This window comes from Hydra vulgaris, chromosome 01 (assembly GCF_038396675.1).
Source record: "Hydra vulgaris chromosome 01, alternate assembly HydraT2T_AEP".
In the NCBI taxonomy this organism is placed as follows: Eukaryota; Metazoa; Cnidaria; class Hydrozoa; order Anthoathecata; family Hydridae; genus Hydra; species Hydra vulgaris.
The window spans coordinates 13582007-13603840 of record NC_088920.1 but is presented as its reverse complement, the minus strand read 5'-3'; the positions used below and the strand labels follow the sequence as shown (position 1 = coordinate 13603840).

General features: G+C 28.5%; 1 protein-coding gene and 2 long non-coding RNA genes across 7 annotated transcripts; all 3 read right to left on the bottom strand.

Moving 5' to 3' along the window:
- Positions 1 to 289: 289 nt before the first annotated feature.
- Positions 290 to 15453, bottom strand: LOC136075121 (uncharacterized). Of its 5 annotated transcripts, XM_065787434.1 has the most exons (12): positions 15231 to 15453; positions 5948 to 5971; positions 3904 to 3924; positions 3806 to 3826; positions 3666 to 3686; positions 2863 to 2892; positions 2696 to 2725; positions 1783 to 1806; positions 1550 to 1570; positions 1415 to 1441; positions 1291 to 1311; positions 290 to 976 (listed from the first exon to the last, which is right to left on the bottom strand). In XM_065787434.1, exons 1-12 carry the CDS (start codon positions 15271 to 15273, stop codon positions 948 to 950), a joined length of 312 nt encoding a protein of 103 aa, XP_065643506.1. In that variant the 5' UTR covers positions 15274 to 15453; the 3' UTR covers positions 290 to 947. The 5 variants fall into 5 exon arrangements, with proteins under 5 accessions (XP_065643506.1, XP_065643510.1, XP_065643507.1 ...); XM_065787438.1 differs by lacking the exons at positions 2696 to 2725; positions 2863 to 2892; XM_065787435.1 differs by lacking the exons at positions 290 to 976; positions 1783 to 1806 and having other exon boundaries at positions 1249 to 1311.
- Positions 15454 to 15590: 137 nt separating this feature from the next.
- LOC136074789 (uncharacterized) lies at positions 15591 to 16089 on the bottom strand. The gene is made up of 3 exons (XR_010635439.1): positions 15985 to 16089; positions 15813 to 15901; positions 15591 to 15698 (listed from the first exon to the last, which is right to left on the bottom strand). It is a non-coding gene; the product is annotated as an uncharacterized LOC136074789 (long non-coding RNA).
- A 2339-nt stretch (positions 16090 to 18428) lies between these two features.
- LOC136074788 (uncharacterized) lies at positions 18429 to 19212 on the bottom strand. Its single transcript, XR_010635438.1, has 3 exons — positions 19160 to 19212; positions 18698 to 18746; positions 18429 to 18529 (listed from the first exon to the last, which is right to left on the bottom strand). It is a non-coding gene; the product is annotated as an uncharacterized LOC136074788 (long non-coding RNA).
- Between the last annotated feature and the right edge of the window lie 2622 nt (positions 19213 to 21834).

Here is a 21834-nt window from a genome sequence, read left to right as displayed (position 1 = left end):
CGTTGAAGAAAAAAGCGGATTCATTAACAAATATTATTTTCTTAAATATGTAAATACCATAAAAATATATACACTTGCCTTATATATATGTTAACTTTTAATCACCTAAAAGGTGTACGAAAAATTATTGACAACGGTGCTTCCACCACGATCACGACCGCGAACACGGCGCGGGTATGGTGTAAATCCTGGCCGGTCCGCCCCATTTTCTTTCCACACCCTAAAAGCGGCCCTCGATTTGGGCCCAGGGTGGCTTCGCCGATAGGCATCAAAATCTTGACGAGTTATTCTTGTGACCATATTTAGTGGACACCCAACCCATTGATCGAGGATCATTTATTGATAATAAACCGGAAAAACACAAAATGTGGACATACGACCACTTGCATCTCGACTGACGAATAGTCAAGAAGTACTTAGAAATAGAAAAAATTAAATATAAAACTAGTTTTAAAATATGAAATACCTGAAACAATTTTATTCTCGGCAAATTCTAAATCCAAAAATATTTGAAGCAAATTTTGAAAGTTAAATTACTTTAGGTTAGGTTGGTCGACAATCTAGGTAGGCTCTAAATTGTCGACCAACCTAGAGCCTACCTAGATTGTCCCTTTTTCCGATGCGGTCCTTAAGGTCCGAAAATATGAAAAAACTATTTCTTGTTTTACAAGCGAACCTACTATACCCAAACCCTCAGTCGATGTGTGCACACTCTGCTGCATGTTCTCCCTTAAAGTCAGTCGATGCATGTGCACTTTTTTTTAGCACAATTTCGGGTTATCGGACACGAAGGACGCCCAACGTTGGAATAAGGATTTGACAAGAGTGCGTACCGACAAACTGAGACTTGCAGAGAGAAATAAAAGGTTGCTCATTACTAAGCTGGAAAGTTGCAGAATATTACGTACCAAAAAAAAATTAAACTTTAAATATACTTATTAACAATTTTATTTACCAAGAATTGCTTTTCTTTTAGCTAAAAAAAAAATAATAATAATAATTCCAGCTTACTGCAATCAAATAATTGAAAATTTTTAAAAAAATGCTGCAACGTAAATGTAACTTAAGCCATTTTACTTAAGTAAATCAGTTTACTGAAGTCATTTTACTTAAGTAAATAGTTCAGTAATTTAAGTACGATATTCATAACTGTTACTTGGACTGACACAGAATACAGTGATTTTATATTCTATGATAGGTGTTACACTCCCTATGCACCGGGACCTGTTAGCAGTTATGAAATCCGTGTCACTATAGATAATTATTTATCAGAAAAGAAATAACAAATACCTATCTGCTTTTTAATCGATTCTATAAAAAAAGATACGAAATTAATAGATTTATCGCAAAATAAATAAGATTCTATCGTAAAATATTAAATATAAAAAATGAAGATATTTAGTAAACAACTAACCTTTTCTTATTTTTAACTCTTTTAAAGCTAAATATATAATATAAGTTACGGTTAACAATTAAATATATCATGTATTATATTTGTTAATAGTTAAGTATGAAAAAGTGACCAGACTTTTCATTTTAAAACCCTTACCTATTTCGTCCTCTTCCACTCCTAGATACAAAAAAAAAGATTGTAATTACTATCAATATTCGCATACGAAACAATTACTGTAATTACTATCAATAATCGCATATGAAACAATTACTGTTACATTTGACTTATTAAACAAAAATTGATAAAATTGAAATATATATAAATAAATATTAGTTTAGTTTAAAAATTTTAAAATGAAGAACCAAAAATATAAATGTAAACAGACATACGCAATTGCTTGAGTACTTCGAGGTCTAAATAAATATGTATGTGAGATATATATATATATATATATATATATATATATATATATATATATATATATATATATATATATATATATATATATATATACATATATAAATTCGATTAAACTTTAAAACAAAATTGAAAAAAATCTGAAAAGTGCACAGTTTTTTACTTTTAATTCTTACGCCCGATATTGTCTTAGCGCAAATAAAATACTATTAAAAGGTTAATTTAAAAATAAATTGTTGCTATACAAAATTAAGGTACCATAGCAACTAAAAACATATATAAAATCTTGACGAGAACTCAAAGAGATGATCAATAAATGGAAACTCGGTTGAGGCATCATATAGCTCAAATGAATATTAGATAGAACATGGCAAATTGTGTCAATTATTAGTTATAGTTATTTATTTGTAAATTTATTTATTAAATCTGATTTTCAAAGTATAACTGAGATAGAATACTATGACAAATTTATTCAACATAATGGTTTTTCTCATCTCTAATTACTCTAAAATAACATGTACTAATTTTGTGTATGGACAACGCAGATGTAATTGAAATATCACAATGTTGATGTCACCGAAAATACTTTTTTATAATTATTTTAACTTTATTTCAAATTTCTTTTCAAATCATTTTTCAAATATTCCAATGCTCAGAGCCCTGTTAACTAAGAAATTTAATATAAATAAATTATTAATAAATTTCTCTTAACATATAGATGCTACAATTAAATTTTTTTCAAGATTAGACAACTAAATTTTTTCACATTTTTGTCCACCTACTGGCCATGCATTGGCTTGAAATTTAAAATTTTTAAGTTAATTAGAACAGTATATTCAAAAATTATTTAATTCGCAAACGTAGATCAATATTACAGCTAATTACCTTTAGCATATTCTTTATCTTCATCATTAGCTATTTATTAAAAAACAATTTCAAATTTGTTAAAACACAGAGTAAATAATTTAGTAAACAATAAAAATTTCAAGAAAGCTGGTAAATAAAACCCTGTAATAAAACGTTTATATATAAAATATTTAGAAGAGAAATACCAGCACAACTTTGCTCAGCAACATCTAAAGCTGAAAACAGCAACATAAGAATAGTTGTAAACAGTTTTCAACCAAAAAAGTCAAGAAATTGTAAATAAATACAAGTAAATCAATAACATATTTAAAATTTTTAAAAATCTATTTTTTTTATAGTAATTTACCCACCAATGGCTTCGGTCAAATATCAGTCACTTACTAATCATCTTCTTCTGTTTTTTCCAGAGGGTGAAGATCATCAACCTACAACGCTTGTTATACTGCCATATATTATAACACTCTGCGTGCATATATTGTATAACACCTTTTTAATCTTTAATAATACAGCCCTTAATGTCAGAAAAGGAATTATTTGGAGTTATAATAGGAGTATAAAGAAGTTATAAGTCTTTATTCATATTAAATTTTAAAACAGGTACAAATTTAGCATTTGTACCTAATTTATTTCATTTGTAAGTATTTTTTATCAAGCCCTTTATAATGCAACCTTCGCAAATAACATCCTTATGTTGTGAAAAAACTGCATTTGTTGTCATTTAATCTAGCATTTTTCTTCTTTGATTAAATATAATAGGTATCAACAAATTATATATTATTTGCCTATTTATTTACACTATTTGTACTCATCATCATCAGTATCTTTAATGACCACCAATGTGTAATTAGTAAATTGCTAGTAAATTGTTACTAGGTTATAATTTTAACATACAACTCCGCCTTCTGGACAACATAATTGCTAAAAGATTCAGAGATAAACAAAAAAGGTAAACTAAATTAAAAGGGTTGTAAAAAAAAATAATTTATACCAAGAATCTCACGCCTTTTAGCTAAAATAAAAACAAAATTTTTTTTAACAAAATAACGAAGTTATTTGGTTTACCAATATTTCTGATAGAAGTCTGTAAAAAAATACAAAATAAAAATAAAATTTAAACAGATTACCTACCTAATTCTATTTTTTTGCTAGCTAAAAATCAAAAAAAGAAATTAAAAAATAATTAATACGAATGCTGTTTTATAGAAAGATATATAAATAGCTGATACCTATTTGCTCTTTGATAAATGCTAAAAAAATAAGGTAAATGAGTAATATATTTGTATATATATATATACATATATATGTATTATTATTATTAATATAAAGTAGTAACAACAATAATCTGACTTTTTCGTCTACAGTCTGTATCACCTTCAAGAGGCTCTTCAGGAAGTGTTAGATAAGTATTTTTACTAATTTATTTTTGCTCTGTGACAATGATTATACAGCATTAAAATGGCTTTTCTGATGTATGAATATATATATATATATATATATATATATATATATATATATATATATATATATATATATATATATATATATACATATATATATACACCCGCACACATACACATATATACCTATGTATATATATATATATATATATATATATATATATATATATATATATATATATATATATTGAATTTTGATTGAAACAAAAAGTGTAGAAAAGATAGTGTGAACAGCTGGTCGAGCAGTTGAAGCATCTAAGGCAAGAGTAAGGTCTGCTTGGGCCAAGTTCAGAGAATTATCTCAACTCTTAACAGCAAGAGCTGCTTCATTAAAGATGAAAGGAAAGTTATACATATGTTGAGAGTGCTATGATAAGTAGCACTCTCGACATATGTATAACATCACCATTGATGGATCATATATATATATTATATATATATATATATATATATATATATATATATATATATATATATATATATATATATATGATATATATATATATGATATATATATATATATGATATATATATGATAGATATATATGATACATATATAGCGTTGTAAATGCAATGCATTTTAGTGAAGCTGCACCGAGCAGTGAACGCCTTAGGGATGAATAATAAGTTAAAAAGAGTTTAGCAGAGTGAGATAAAAGTACAATAGGACAGATGTCCTGTGGAAAACAAAGAGCCTCAAAGTAGAAAAATACTAAAAAAATGATAAGTAAAATGTTTTAAAAATTAACAATAACAATAAACAATAGTGGAGATACATAAGAGTCATTTACTGTTGTTCCACTAAATTGTCGTTAGTGTCCAGCGTAAGTGTGATGTGTAGACAGTATCAGTGATGAAGCAGAATTATTCATTTTATATGTAGTTATCATGTGGTGTGTATTATTAGGGTGGTAAACATACATTATCAATATAAGTGTGCCATGGACGTCTTGAGTACCGTATGGATTTTCGCCTTATGGTACAGTATGAACACAAGAAGACTCCAACTTTCGCCCGAGACCGGCACCCCAAAAGAAGTTCCACTCTGGATCTACACCAGGGTATCTTGTCAAGGTGTACCATTGTGTTATCCCAAAAGGACTATTCTCAGAGTATCCTGTCAGGACGATTGCCAGACTTCTAAATTGACACTGGGACCAGAGGACACTTGGTGGGGCTAAGTACAACTTGCATACAATTGTAAGTCACTTTTTTGACATGAGTGTCGATAAGTGCAGTGCTCTGTTGCAGTATAACGTGGGTCAGTGAGAGTTGTGAAATGCTTTGAGTCTTATAGATGTGTATGTAATGTAGACAGTCAATGCAGTGTACTTGTGTGTCTACTGTGATAGAATGTCTTGATGGTATGAGTTGTTAGTATAAAATTGGTTGAAAGTCCTTAAATGTGGTGTAAAGTAAGCTAGAAGCGAATACTAAAGTCCAATAACATGTATTTTAAAAATTACAAACTATTGCAACTTAATAATCTGGAAGATTTAAATAGAATTACACCAATATAGTAACAATAATGCATACATACATACATATAAATATAAATATATTTATATATATACATACATATATAGAACTATATACATACATATATATACACATTATATATATATATATATATATATATATATATATATATATATATATATATATATATATATATATATATATATATATATATATATATATATACATACATACATTAATACACACACTCCGTGTGTGTGTGTTTGAGTGTGTGTAACTTGGAGAGTGTTTATATTATTTATTTTCATTTTGCAATCACATTTTAATAAATTACCTTTTGAAGGAACTTCTTTTAAAACTAAACAAATTAAAAATAAGATTACATTATTTCAACTGAGAGTCAATATCTTAAATGCACTGAGGTACAATGAATAATATATATTATCAAAAAAGAGACATTTAAGTCTATTTTTTGTAAATCTCTCATATTAAGTACATCTCTTTTTTGTAATCATCTCTTTTTTGTAATTGTATTACAAATTGTAACATCTCTTTTTTGTAAATCTCTCATATTAAGTAAAATTAAGTGCGGTAGTGTTAAAGTGCTCGATTCATAAGCAAAAGGCTCCGAGTTCGATCCCCACCACGTCCCTGGTAGTACCGCGCTAAACTTGTTTCTCCGCGCAGCGGCCTTGTTCGTCAAGGTTCGTATTTCGGAGTTATAGGGTGGAGAGAGGGTTATAACCACTATTAAGTTGCCTCCTCATCAGTAGTGGCGTTCTCGGCCTTGAAGAGGTGAAGAACAAAAAAAAAAAGTCTAAATAAATATAACAAAGAATAAAATTTTTTTTTATTATTTATTACATAAGTAAATAAATGCATAAAAGTTATATAAGAAAATAAATTATTATAAGTATTAGTATATAAGGATATATATATATATATATATATATATATATATATATATATATATATATATATATACATACATGGATATATATATAGATATGGATATATATATGGATATGGATATATATATGGATATGGATATATATGGATATATATGGATATGGATATATATATATATATATATATATATATATATATATATATATATATATATATATATATATATATATATATATATATATATATATATATATATAGGGTCCCTGTTTGTACTTTTGGTGTGCATTGCAGAGGCCACATTTTGTTATGGCTTAGGGTTTATTAGTAGTAATGAGGCAATTGCTTGGGCTATTAAACAGTGTTCTGAGTATTATCTATGCTTTGACTGAAGTTCTTCAATCAAATTTAAAAATGAATAAAGTACCAAAACCTATAAAACAAAAAAAACCATCATCACCAAGTTCTCTAAACCTACCATTCACTAATATTCGTGGTCTTCGAAGAAACTTTTCTTCTGTTGAGTCTTATCTCTTGCAAAGTTCACCAGACCTACTTGCTCTTTGTGAGACTAATTTGAGTTCAGATGCATCATCTTGCGATCTTAGTGTTGATGGTTATCTTCCTTTAATTCGTAAAGACTCCAATAGTCACATGCTTGGCCTGGGCATTTACATTCGTAAGAATTCACCCATTTGTCGTGAAATTAAGTTTGAATCCACAGACTATTCTTTTACGTGCTTTCGTTTAGCACCACTTCACTCTATCGCCTTTCTCTTTGTTCTATTTCCCTCTCCTTCATCACAAGACTGCACTCTTTTTGCAGTTACTACTGATCATATTGACCGAGCCCTCTCTCTTTATCCATCAGCTAATATAGTTGTTGTCGGTGATTATAGTTATAATTATAGTTGTTGTCGGTGACTTTAATGCTCACAACTCTGAATGGCTTGGCTCTAGTGTCAGAGATTCTGCAGGCCTTAAAGCCCACAACTTTTGCCTTTCTCAATCTCAAACTCAAATATTCAACTTTCCAACTCGCTTTCTAGACAACCCGAATCAATTACCTTCTCTACTCGACTTATGTCTTGTTTCTGATCCTAGTCAGTGCTTAGTCTCTCCACATTCACCCTTAGGTGCTTCTGATCACAATTTGATTTCTCTAAAAATAATATCTCATTCTTCTTAATCACCTGAATCCCCTATTATCGCACCTCTTACAACTACAGTAAAGCTGACTGGGATTCTTTCCGTGATTTTCTTTGCGATGACCCTTGGGTAGAAATCTTTTATCTTCCTGTCGACAAATGTGCTTCTTATATAACTTCATGGATTCAGGCTGGCATGGAATCTTTTGTTTCCTCTGACGATTCCAGGTCAAGTCTCACTCTCCACCATGGTTTTCCTCACACTGTGTTGCTGCGATTGCCAATCGAAACCGTTACTTCCATATTTATCAGCAAAACAATTCTCCAGAAAACAGACATCTGTTTATTACTGCTAGAAACAATTGTAAAAAAATATAGCCAAAGGCAAAGCCCGCCATTCTCAGGTCATGAAATCTCGTATTTCATCACGAAAATTAGACTCTCATGACTTCAGGAGAATCTTTAGTAGTATTAATAAGGGCAAATCTTTAATTCCACCTCTCTTGTATGGTTCAGACTTTGTCACCTCACCTAAAGACAAACCTGAATTGTTTGCTAAAAACCTTTCATCAATAATCTCTTGATTCCACTAGTTGCGTTCTACCTAATATTGCCAACAAACAGGTTGATCCATTGCTTGACATTCATATCACTCCAGCTTCTGTATCTAAAGCAATTTCCTGTCTAGATTCTTCTACAGCTCATTGTCTTGCAGAAGTGTTCTGCGGAGCTATCGTCTATACTCTTAAAACTATTCAACAAGTGCTTATCAGTCTTGTTTTCCGGCATGCTGGAAAGCGGCCTCTGTTATACCTATCTTCAAAAATTCTGGAGAGTGATCTGATTTGTCTAATTATTATCCCATTAGTCTTCTTCCTATCATAAGCAAAGTTTTGGAATCTTTAATTAACCAACACTTAATTTCACATCTTGAATCTAAAAACTTCCATTCTGACCATCAATATGGATTTCGATCTTGTCGTTCTACAGCTGATTTGCTAACAGTAATAACTGATAGATTTTATCCTGCATTATATAAAGGTGGAGAGGTTAAGGTCATCGCTCTTGACATTTCAAAAGCCTTTGATAAAGTTTAAACATGGTGGTCTTCTCCATAAGCTTTCCTCTTATGGTGTATCTTGCAACACCTTTAAGATTATTTAATCCTTCCTTTCCAATCGTAGCATGAAAGTTGTCCTCGATGGACAACACTCTCTGTAACTTCAGGGGTTCCTCAAGGTTCTATCCTTGGCCCTATACTCTTTTTAATTTACATTAACGATCTTCCAGATATTCTCACATCTAAGGTGGCATTGTTTGCTGATGATACTACCATTTACTCTTGTTGAGATAAGAAACCAACACTCTCTGGTTGCTTGGAGGGGGCATTTGAGCTTGAAAAGGATCTCACTTCTGCTACAGCATGGGGCTCACAGTGGCTGGTGAACTTCAATACAGATAAAACTCAATTTTTTTCAGCGAATCGTTATCGCAATAATTTAGATCTTCCTATATTTATGAACAGTGATGTACTCGATGAGCCATCTACTCTTCATCTTCTAGGATTAACTCTTACTTCCAATCTTTCTTGGAAACCATATATCAATTCAGTTGCAAAATTAGCATCTGCTAAGGTTGCATCTCTTTATCGAGCTCGACAATTTCGTACTTTGGATTCTATTCTCTATTTCTATAAATCTCAAATCCGGCCTTGTATGGAATACTGTTGCCATGTCTGGGGCGTATCTTCTAATGATGCCCTTTCTCTATAAGACAAGGTGCAAAAACACATTGCAAACATAGTTGGACCTGCTATTGCAGTTAACCTCCAACCATTATCACATTGTTGTAATGCTGCTTCTCTTTCTCTTTTCAACAAATACTATAATATAATATATTATATATATATATATATATATATATATATATATATATATATATATATATATATATATTATATATATATATATATATATATATATTATGGCTGTCCAAAAAAATTTTTTTTTTCAGATTTGATTGCATAGTTGTTTACTTTGTGCCATTTGACATAGTAATTAACTGTGCAAAAAATCTTTCCAATCAGATAATGTTTAGGGGGTGCTCAATGACCATAAAGTTTTACGAAAAATGTGAAAAACATGGAAAAAGTAACAAAGTTCCACAAATTTCTAAAACCTGGTTAATTAGATTTTTCAGATTTGATCAGTTTTAATCATCTCTAAATATTAAATTCTGAATACAAATTACAATCCACATCCACTTTAGACTGGTTTATTAGCAGAGAAATTAATGAAATAAAATACTGCAATACGACTAAAGTTCTGCGGTTTTTGTTATATCAGAATTTTTCCAAAATAAAACACTAGGATTTTTGACTCTTTGTCATTGATTAAAATACGAATTATAAACAAAAAAACATATGAGCAATTATAATTTAATTATCGTAATGTTATAGTTCGTGCAATGTTAATGCTAGCGAGGACTACAACTCTTCAGAGTACACTTTCTGGCATCTGGCACTCGCTTTCTGTGATCCTCAACCACCTGAATTAACCTCTGCATTTCAGATTCATTCCTTGTAATCGATTCATTAAACATCGACATTAAAGCCACAGTTCGTTCGGCAGCATCATTTACTACTTTCAATGAATATACTAAATTTTTTCCTTCTTGGTATTCTGGGGAATCATTCCAGGTAGCTGGATCGTTGTTGAACAGAAAATCAATATCAACCTTCATTGACCGCAACGCACTTGCTGAAACTGATGTCACCAGCATGTCCAGAGATTTCTTCTCTAGACTTTCAATGTTCTTTAATTTGATCAACCTTTCAGACCAGTTCTCACCGTGAAATTTCATGTTGGAAATCATTTTTCGCTTCTCTTCCGTTTGAAGTTTGTTTGAAAACAAAGCTAGTGGGACCAATTCTGGTGAAAGGTACCACAAATGGTTTTGAAAGTTCTTGACTGCTGCTTCGGAAATCGTTTTATTCACAACTGCAAACTGCTTAAGTTGCTGAAACAGAAACAAGTCATTAACTGGAGCATCGCTGGCATTTGTGCATGATATCCAAGATTTTACATAAACCAGACTAGCAAATAAGCAAAATTCACAGAGATTTTTTTCCTCTTTTGTGGTCAACTTGAACTCTTCACGAAATAAATAAATCTTAAAACAATAAATAACCTTGGCCATCCAGCGAGCCATGTGATAAGCACCAGGGATCTTGAAATGATAATTTTTCTCTTCTTGATCAGGGAGTTTTCCAAGTATTAACAGACAGAGATCCATGATTTCTTTGTAGTCATCCCTTGGCATTTTAACATGCAGGTTTTCTTTGAGGAATGCAATCACTTCATTTTGTAGTTCTTGCACCAGGGGTAATTTCATTCGAATGTCATCCAGAGGTTTAAAATTTCCTTGATTAACTTTGGGCCAATATTGCTGAAATCTCTGGAAAAGAGGTATGTTGGGACCAGATGATGGTCCAAATAGTGATCCAAACACTCCTGCTACTATGATCTCATGAACATGGTGTCTGCAAGCGTAATATAACAAATTTCTACCTATATGTTTCTCTAGAACTACACATGCACCATTTTTAAAGCCAGTGTTAGAGGCTGTAGTATCAAAACTCATTCCAATAACATCACCAATTATGTCCCAGAAATTAAGCAGATGAATAACTGCTTTTGCTTGGGCTTCTCCAGTTCCAGCTGATAGTTTTGCTATTCCAAGTATTTTGTCAACATTGTGACCTGTCACACCTACAGATAGCCAGTCAACATTTGCTTTAGGGGCTGCAGAATTTGTACGATCTATCATCAGTTTGCCATCCCAGTGGACGATTAATGGTGGTTTGTCCAAATCGCAGAATTCAGTTCGAACAGTGGCTTCAATATTTGATCGATGATAGGTTCATTTTCTACGGACTGTAGAACGTGACAATGATCCATCATCGAGGTTCTGTCCACCAGCCCTTGCAATTGCTGCTGCTAGTATAGTAAATTTTGTGTCAGATAGATTAATTCTGTCTAATGTTGATGAAACATCAGGCGAGTCAAGAATTGTATCTAAGATACATTGTCGTTTTGGAGTACTTGCTAAACTTGATTCAGCTGACCCTGAAGAACTTGCTTTACTGACTTGTTGTCTGTAATAAACAGGGATTTCTATCTCAAAATCTCTATCAACCATTTTGTCATTATCAACAGCATCGTTATCGTTGTCATCACTATAACTTTTGTCATGTAAAGGTTCAATAACAGGAACTATTGCACTCGCACCAGATTGTCTTTGCTCTTCTTTTAGCTTTCGTTCCCTCTCTGCTTGTTTCCTTGCTTCATTTCTTTCTTCTAATTTTGAAAGTTCTTTGTCCTCTCCAAACATCACCATTTTTCTCTGACATCTCTGATCCAATAAAAATTCTTTATCTTCTTCAATTCTGATCATGGTTTCAGCATCCTTGTGGGCAATGTCAAAAAGTAGGCCAATGGTGTCTGTAAATGATTTCTCTCACGATTTCTGAGAATCTGACAATCTGGATTTATTTTTTTTTATTAATTTAAATTCCTGGACTAAAGTTTTCAACTTTAAAACTACATTTGGATGAAATGCTGTCGGAATACGGGCTTTATTCCAAATAATAATCAGTTCATCAACAGTTGTTTTAAGACTTTCAGGCACTGACTTTTTGGTTGAATTAAGATGATAAAAAAATGTTTTTAAAACATCAGATGTTAAGGGAAGAACTTTATCTGGAAGATTTGGCTCTGGTTGTCCAATTAAAAAGATTTTGGTTTGAAGTCGTGTAGAGAATAGCAACACGAGATGATGCTGCCATTTCAATGATAACTGAAATATTATGAGAAAATCAAAACTCAATACCATATTATACAAACTTATCATTCAGTTGTTGGTTTATGCATCTGCAGCAATATATTATAATAATTATTACTAAAGAAATTAAATAAATATTTTCAAATTAGAAATTATTATTATCTGCACTTAATAACAAACAATACACTACCAGACTACCATGCTAGTTTTCTGTAATAGGTTACTAAGGTTAGGTACTATCAAAATATTAATACATTTGTTGTCAAACTGAAATTCCAAATAAAAATAATATTTATACTTGTAAACCTTTTTATTCTGTTTGAACAAATTCTAAATTGAGTTAAATAATAGTATTAAAATTATGAATACAAATTTTAACAAAATGATATAAACACAGTTGTTTTAAACACTAGCAGCCATTTTTTAGTCTGGTGCCCTGATGACAGTTAATCTGCTGCACTTTAATTAATCTATATAGCACGCAATCAGACAATATTTCAGTGGAAAAAATCTAACTAACCAGGTTCTAGAAATTTTTGGAACTTTGGAACTTTTTACACGTTTTTGACGTTTTTCGTAAAACTTTATGGTCATTGAGCACCCCCTAAACATTATCTGATTGGAAAGATTTTTTCCACAGTCAATTACTATGTCAAATGGCACAAAATAAACAACTATGCATTCAAATCCGAGAAAAAATTTTTTTTCCTGTGTTCACATGAACAGCCCTAATATATATATATTTATATATATATATATATATATATATATATATATATATATACACACATATATTAGGGTGTCCTAGAAGAAAATCTAATACAAAATTGTGCCTTATGAAAATCTTTCCAGTAGACCATACAAATAAATGGGTTCAAAGAAACCGTGTAGCTGAAGGTATTTTAAAAGAAAATTTTATATAAATTTTTAGAGTTTTTTTTCATTATTTGATTGAAACTCAAAAAAGTTATTACTATTAAACTTTCTTTCTCTTCTTTCCATGAGAGAATGTTATCTTTGGTTATATCAAGATGGAGAAAAAAAAAAAAAAAACTGAGAAACAAAGTCTGATTGCTTTGAGAGGGGACAGACCAGTGTAAAAGGTTGTTCTCTGTCAAAACTGTTTATCATTGGAACATCACATTTTAACAATTACAAAAGAATATCCATCCACTCTTCCTCCTCTAAGCGTTGCTAAAGCTAACTAAAGATAAAGCTAAGAGAACACACTGTGGTGTAAAATACCAAGTGTGTCTGAGAAAGTGGATCTATCATGATCTGCGATGAAATCTTGAATACTCTTGAATGGATGGAGCATGAGCAGCCATTGGACTCTTCAAGAAGGATAAACAGTGAAAGATCATTAAATAACCTGTTGCATCCTGTATTACCTTTCTCTTGTCGATACTGAGTTGCTTGTTGTAATTCTTGGTCGTTTGCATCTAATTGCAACATGTTTTCCAGTGTTAGAGCAAGTTGTGTCAGCACAACAAGATATGATCTGGTCTGTTAAGTCATAATATTCCACAAGACTTTGGAGGAGGGTACTTCAAGTACTACTAGAAGAAAGTAAACCCGACTATGGAGAGGAAACATTATTTGCCATCCTTTATACTGTTTCTGAAACCATTACGTCTGGCCAGTACTGTTTGACCAACTTTGTGCCTAAGTGAAGAACAAGTTTTAAACCCCTAATTTTATCCAGGTTCTGTTCTACTATTAAAAGTGTTTTATTTTCTATAATTTAATAGTTTATTCTTGTCATCTGCGACTTGGAAATGTTCAACATGTCAATATTAAATCCCCCAACTCAGAATAGGGAAGACAACATGCAAATTTTTCAAACCTTCTTCTTCTGCTGCTCTTTCCAGAAATTGGTACTCTTTTTTTTTTTTTAATCAAAGGTTGCTCTTAGTCTCCTCCAGTTGCTCTTTTTCTACCATCTTCCTCAGCAGGTTTCCTATCCTTTCCTCACCTTCAGCAATTATTTTAGCAAATGTTTTGTCATTTTTGTAAGATAAAAATAACATCTACCCTATCAGATGTATATATGTATGTATGTATGTATGTATGTATTTATATATATGTGTGTGTGTGTGTGTGTGTGTGTGTGTGTGTGTGTGTGTGTGTGTGTGTGTGTGTGTGTGTGTGTGTATATATACATGTACATATATATATATATATATATATATATATATATATATATATATATACATATATACATATAAATGTACGTCTATGTATACATATCTACGTACATGTATATATGTATATATATATATATATATATATATATATATATATATATATATATATATATATATATATATATATATATATATATATATATATATATATATATATATATATACATGTTCGTAGATATGTATATATAGTCGTACATAGATATATTTCTATATAGACATACATATATATGTATATATACGTATATATATATACTTATACATATATATACATACATGTATATATATGTGTATATATATATATATATATATATATATATATATATATATATATATCTATATATATATATATATATATATATATATATATATATATATATATATATATATATATATATGTTAGAAATATTTATGTGTTTACACTTACATTTATTTTTGAAATAAATGAAAATTTTACTTAATACTTGAATAGAAACTGATAATAGATAAATAATAAAGTAATAATAAAAAATCTTACTCGTTACATCTTCCAAATCTTGGTGCACGTTATTTTCGATCATCTTGATCCTCAAAATAAATAGTCAACTTGCTTTAAATAAAAAATACAGTGACTTTGTATCCACGAGGTTTTACGACGGAACATTTAAGCAACAACGCATGCGCTAAACTTATGACGCGCATTCTAAGTCTGCGTTTTTTCAAAAAATCTAAACCTACTTTTGATGCATCTTCTCTAGGGCTAACCGTGGCAGACATATCTAAAAACATGATATTAGTCCAAATAATTTATTGTTTTATTTATTCAAAAATTTTCACGAAATTAAGTATAAAGTTGATAAAGCAAAAAAAACTAAAATCGATTTTTTTAACAACTTACATTAGCAAGAGAAATGTTTGAGCAAGTAAATAAAGCACTTGTTTTTTTAGCATAACCAATGCATTCCAAGTGAAACCATCGATTTGGAATGCAGTTATCGCATTTTATCTATAAAATAGTAGTGGTTTTTTAGGTAATATATCGTCTTTTAGTTGATAAAAAAATAAAAATAAAATTTTAAAACGTAATAATAGAAAACGGAAGCAAATTTAGTTCATATACCCATTTATCTAAATTTTTAATTTGCTGTGTGTTTGGTCCTACTTTATTCCCACATATTCGACAAAGTTTATCTTGCCAACTTCTCTGACCTAATAATTTAAACATGCACCACCATTTACTGCTTTTTTTTTTAATTTATTTTCTGTCATAATTACAAATACAGTTAAATTACCTCCTCTATCAATAAGTAAATGCACCACTCTCTTTCTAAACTCTATAACATCTTCAATTGGAAAGTTAAGCACCAACTCTTCCCCGTTCATATAATTTTCAGCAAACTAAAAAAAATTTTTTTACAAACTCCTGATTTAATTAAATGATACAACTATAATTAAAAAGAAATCATTGTCAATTTTCATTAATTCGTTTTAAGTAAATCTTTGAATCTTATGACTTCATAACTTCAATGGTTTCACTGCAAACCATAAATTAACAGTGAAACCATTCACTGTAAATTTATGACTTGCAGTTTTAGTATGCAGTGCTATGACCATGCAGATTTATTTTAAGTTCTTATTATCTCATTTTAACCTTTGCCTTATCTTTCTTGTTTAAAAATTATTAGGCTTTGACACTCAGTCAACATTTTTTGATGTACTTTTCATTTTTTCAAATTATGTTCAAATTTATCCTAACTATGTATGTTTCAATAAAATTACCTTAAGACAAAAGACTCCACATGATAAATTGTCTGTTTGTAACACATGTGGTGATGTCACTAGCTTGAATTTCTCATCAACACTGTATCTTTGCAGCAAGTAACTACTAAGATATTTACAAAAGAATTATTTAAATTTTTTGAAAATCTTTTTTTGAATTTGATTTCAAATTGGAAAATTTAAAATCATTGATTTCATACTTCCATTTTGTTTCTTCTTTTAGTATAGAAGCTTTGGCTTCACCAAGAGGGTTGATATAATGGATTGTTTTCTCATGTGGTTTGATAATCTTAAAAAGTAAAGCCTCTAAATTTTATTATAGAAATTACACTACAGATCAAATGTTCAGTATTGTGCAACTAAAACACTAAAGAGGCTACTAAACATGTAGACTATTTTAACATTGGTTGGTTAACATTGGAAAATAACGCCTTGTTCACACATTAAAAATATTTCTTATTCAAAAAAAAAAAGGCACAATTAAAAAAAAAATTTTAATATATTTACTGTCAGCGTCCAATGAAAATTTGCAACAACACAGCATATTAAAATATCATGCTTAAAGAGCGCATTCTGAAATGAAACATAAATTTTATTAGCATTAATACCTTCATATATCTTTACATTATTAAAAAAAATAGAGACAGCACAAGGCAATAAATTACCACATTTTTCCTTCTTATAAAGTCAGTTTGATGTGGCAACTCCTCTAATGAAAGTAACCCAGCTGGTGCCAATACTTTGATTCGATACTTATTATAAAATTCTATATATAAACACACATCCATATATAAATATATATATATATATATATATATATATATATATATATATATATATATATATATATATGTACACACATATATATTAGTAAAAAATCACTTAACAAAATTTATTTTTTTATTTTACACTGTGTTTCATCAATAAAGACTCATCAGAAATGTGTGTATATATATATATATATATATATATATATATATATATATATATATATATATATATATATATATATATATATATATATATATATATATATATATATATATATAAACTCTTCCTGATGATCCAGCAATGGTGAAACTTAAAGTTGAAGACAAAAGTTAGATAAGTGTTTTTTACTAATTTAATTTATATATATATATTTATATATATATATATATATATATATATATATATATATATATATATATATATATATATATATATATATATATATGTATATATATATATATATATATATATATATATATATATATATATATATATATGTATATATATATATATATATATATATATATATATATACATATATATATATATATATATATATATATATATATATATATATATATATATATATATATATATATATATATATATATATAGTTTAAGCAGCATTGCAGTAAATACCTACTCAGGTAATATAAGATACCTTTAACACTGGTATATTGTTATTAATTAAAAAAATTTCTGAAAAAAATCTTACCTTTTTCTGATCACTTGCCAGGAGAATATATATATATATATATATATATATATATATATATATATATATATATATATATATATATATATATATATATATATATATATATATATATGGAGCGCTCTGTCTGTAATAAACTAATAATGTTAAAAATATGGATAATAATGATGATTGGTTGATTTTGTTTCAAATCAAACAATCATAATGCTTAATTACAAGATTTTATCATAGCATATTACAAGGTTTGATTAATTATTATGCAGAATGTTGCAATTTAATGAACAATACTTTATTTCTTGAGATTCCTTCCAATTCAGCAAACAGATATAATATTGCTTCAGGGACCAAGACTTTAAATTTAAAATCACTATCCTAAATGAAAAAACAAAATTTTAAACTTTTCTTTATTTTAAAATAATATTAAACAACTTTAAACATAGATAATCAATTTCTTATTTGCTTATATATAACACTTACCTTGAGATTATTCGAGAATTTGCCTAAAGTCATCAATAAGTCATCTTTTTGTTGATTTGTCAATAAGTACATCAAATCTTGGTCCATAAGGTTCCCTTTTATTTTAAAATTAAGTTGAATCTTGTGATTATGTTTTCTTATGTCTATTACAAAATATAACCTTAAATTATCTGTGAAAAGTAAAATACAAATACTTGATAAAGTTTACAAAAGAAAAACAATAATGTTAACATAATATTGGTAAAATTTAAAATAAAACTTACGTTTTGATTTCATACCAGAACTATATATAATATGTCTATAACTGTATAGCTATAAAGCAATAAATAAAACTTCATTTTTAAAAAGTCTAAAATAACATTACTTAATTACTAAAAAATTTTAAATTAAAAAAATGGCTATTTTTTTTTATTTTTACAAATTTTGACATTATGTTTTAATACTTGTTTGAAGCTATTTTCATTATTAAATTTTCTTAATTAAATCCGAAAGAAATAAGCAACTTTTAACAGTAACGGTGACATAAATTACACATACTTGACCCACAAAAATTGACTTTAGCAATGCTGATGATAATTTTTCACAAATTGATTGCTTTGTGAACTTTTGAAAAGCTAAATAATATACACATATATTATTATGCATATATATAGACACACAAACAGACACACACATATTTATATACATACATAATAGATAGTACAAATATAGTGTGACAATGATACCTTTTTCAACTATAACAACTTTTTCTTGATAAGAAATACCACTTATTGAGTCTATTAAATAAAGGAATATATCTATTAAATTTATATAATCAAACTAAAGACAAATTAAAAATGACATAAAAAATTGTATACCTGCACATGTATTGCAAATTTTAAGCAGATCATTTTCCCATAATTTATAACATCCAAAATGATATTTATCATTATCAGTAGATTTTTTACACAACACACAATTTACCAATATTTTCTCCATTGCATATATGTAAACTTAATTAAAAATTAATATTATTTTACATATTCGAATATATGAATTAAAACGAAATAAATAAATAGACTTATACTTTAATAATATATATACATATATATATGCTTTAATTATATATATATATATATATATATATATATATATATATATATATATATATATATATATATACATATATATATATATATATATATATATATATATATATATATATATATATATCTATATATATAATATATAATCTATCTATATATAATATAATATATATATATATATATATATATATATATATATATATAGAGAGAGAGAGAGAGAGAGAGAGAGAGAGAGAGAGAGAGGGAGAGAGAGAGAGAGAGAGAGAGAGTAGCATTTTCATTTTCAAAATAAGTATTAGAATTAAAATGCTAATATGTTTTGTATAAATTTTATTGCATAAACTAACACATTATACTATAAAGTATTACTATAAAAGCAGTGAAAAGCAAACCCTAAAAAACTATTTAATAGATCTATTTTATCTTTATCTATAAATATTTGTTTCATATTGATACTTATAATACTACTCGTAACATACGTGTTTGTATAACCTTGTATATCAAATGAATTTGTTGCTTAGAATATCATATCCCCCATGGTAAGTTTTATTTGAACATCATTGACCATAAGTCATATGGTCAATCATGTCATATGATATGATATATGATATTTAATTTTTTCAATATTATTTAACTCTTTCTAATTTAACTAGGAAATGTATTAGAACTCATATGTCAAAAATTATATTTTCCACTGCTATAAATCAATAAAATTTTCCAAAAAACTCATTTGTTTGTTATTTCGGACGGCTTAGGTGCACTTCTAAACACTATAATTTTAAATCGCATCTGTGTTTTCAATTTTCTTATGGGGGATACGATATTCTAGGCGGATACGATATTCTATTACAGACTGCAACTATTTTTATCAAATTTTTAAAACTTTTGTTTCAAAACAACCCTAATCGTTAAAAATTAATTATCCTTGGACTCGCCATTCGGACCCTCTAAACTTTTTAGCGGTCAGTATCTTAATTAGCCTATCTAAATTTTTTTTTTTAATTTTAATTTTTGTTTAAGGTGCCCCAATAATGCATAACGGTCTTGTCGAAAGCACAGCGAAATTGGATTTAAATCGGAGGTTCAAGCCTCCTTCCTTACCAATGGCGCCTTTTTTTTTTCAAGTCAAAGTTTTAGGCAATGTAAAAAAATATTTGGTTCAAAATATACCATGGTTCAAAATAATACATGCACATAATTTAATTACGTTGTTTTCATTATAAAGTCAAACTGTTATTAGGTTGTACCAACTGCATGTTTTATTGCGATATCAATACGGTAGTATCGAAACATGGTATAATACCGACATTTTGACATTCTATAATATCGAATGTTCGATATTCAAATTTTTTTTTAAATATCAAAAGTTTTGAAGTTATACAATATTTTTCTGCACAAATATCGAAGGGCACTCGATATCCTGACGAGAATATCGAAACTTTCATTAAAAATGTATTGTTCAAAAATAAATATAAGCATCAAATTTGACAAGAAGAGATTTTCCCGCCTTTATTTTTTTTTTATTAAAAAATTCAGTGTGAATGATTAACTCTTTCACTACCGCAAGCAGCTGACAGAGGCTTTTGATTTTTCTAAGATTTGACCGCAAGCCGTTGGTATTAAAATATATAAATGAAATTTTAACCTTAATTCTTCCTAATTTAAGATTTCTTAATCTATAATATCCTAACTTAAATATCTTAACTTAAAATATCTCAACTTATAGTATCTTAGCGTAAAATATCTTAACTTATTACCTAACATTAAGCTCTTAAGGCGGACATGTATTTCAGGTACCCCCTTTAGAAGTCCGTAAAAAACGTGTTACGTTTTACGCATAATATTTATTGAAAATCATACCCAAAAATAAAGTTTATTCTATTGAAAGCCATACCCAAACCAAACCCTAAGCCAAACCTAAAACAAACCTGGAGCCTAACCCTAAGTTTCAGGGTTGGGGTTATGGTTAGGGAATGGTTTTCAACAATAATCGTTTCGTATAAGCGTGTTTTACGGACGTACTAAAGATGGACTAACCCCAACCCTGCCTAAAACACACGCCCGCCGCTCTTAAATAATTACTTTTAACAAATATCTCAAAAATAAATAAAAAAAAAATACTCAGCTGATAATCCTGATAATCTTTTGCAACGAACAAATTCTCCACGAAGAATTTCTTTAATAATACTAATCAAAAAATACATAAAATGTAGTAATGAAATAGTAAATAATAAATAAATAATCATAATTTGCAATAAATTTAATAATATAGAAAAAATACTTAGCTATTTAATTATCCAATATCTACTTAATCA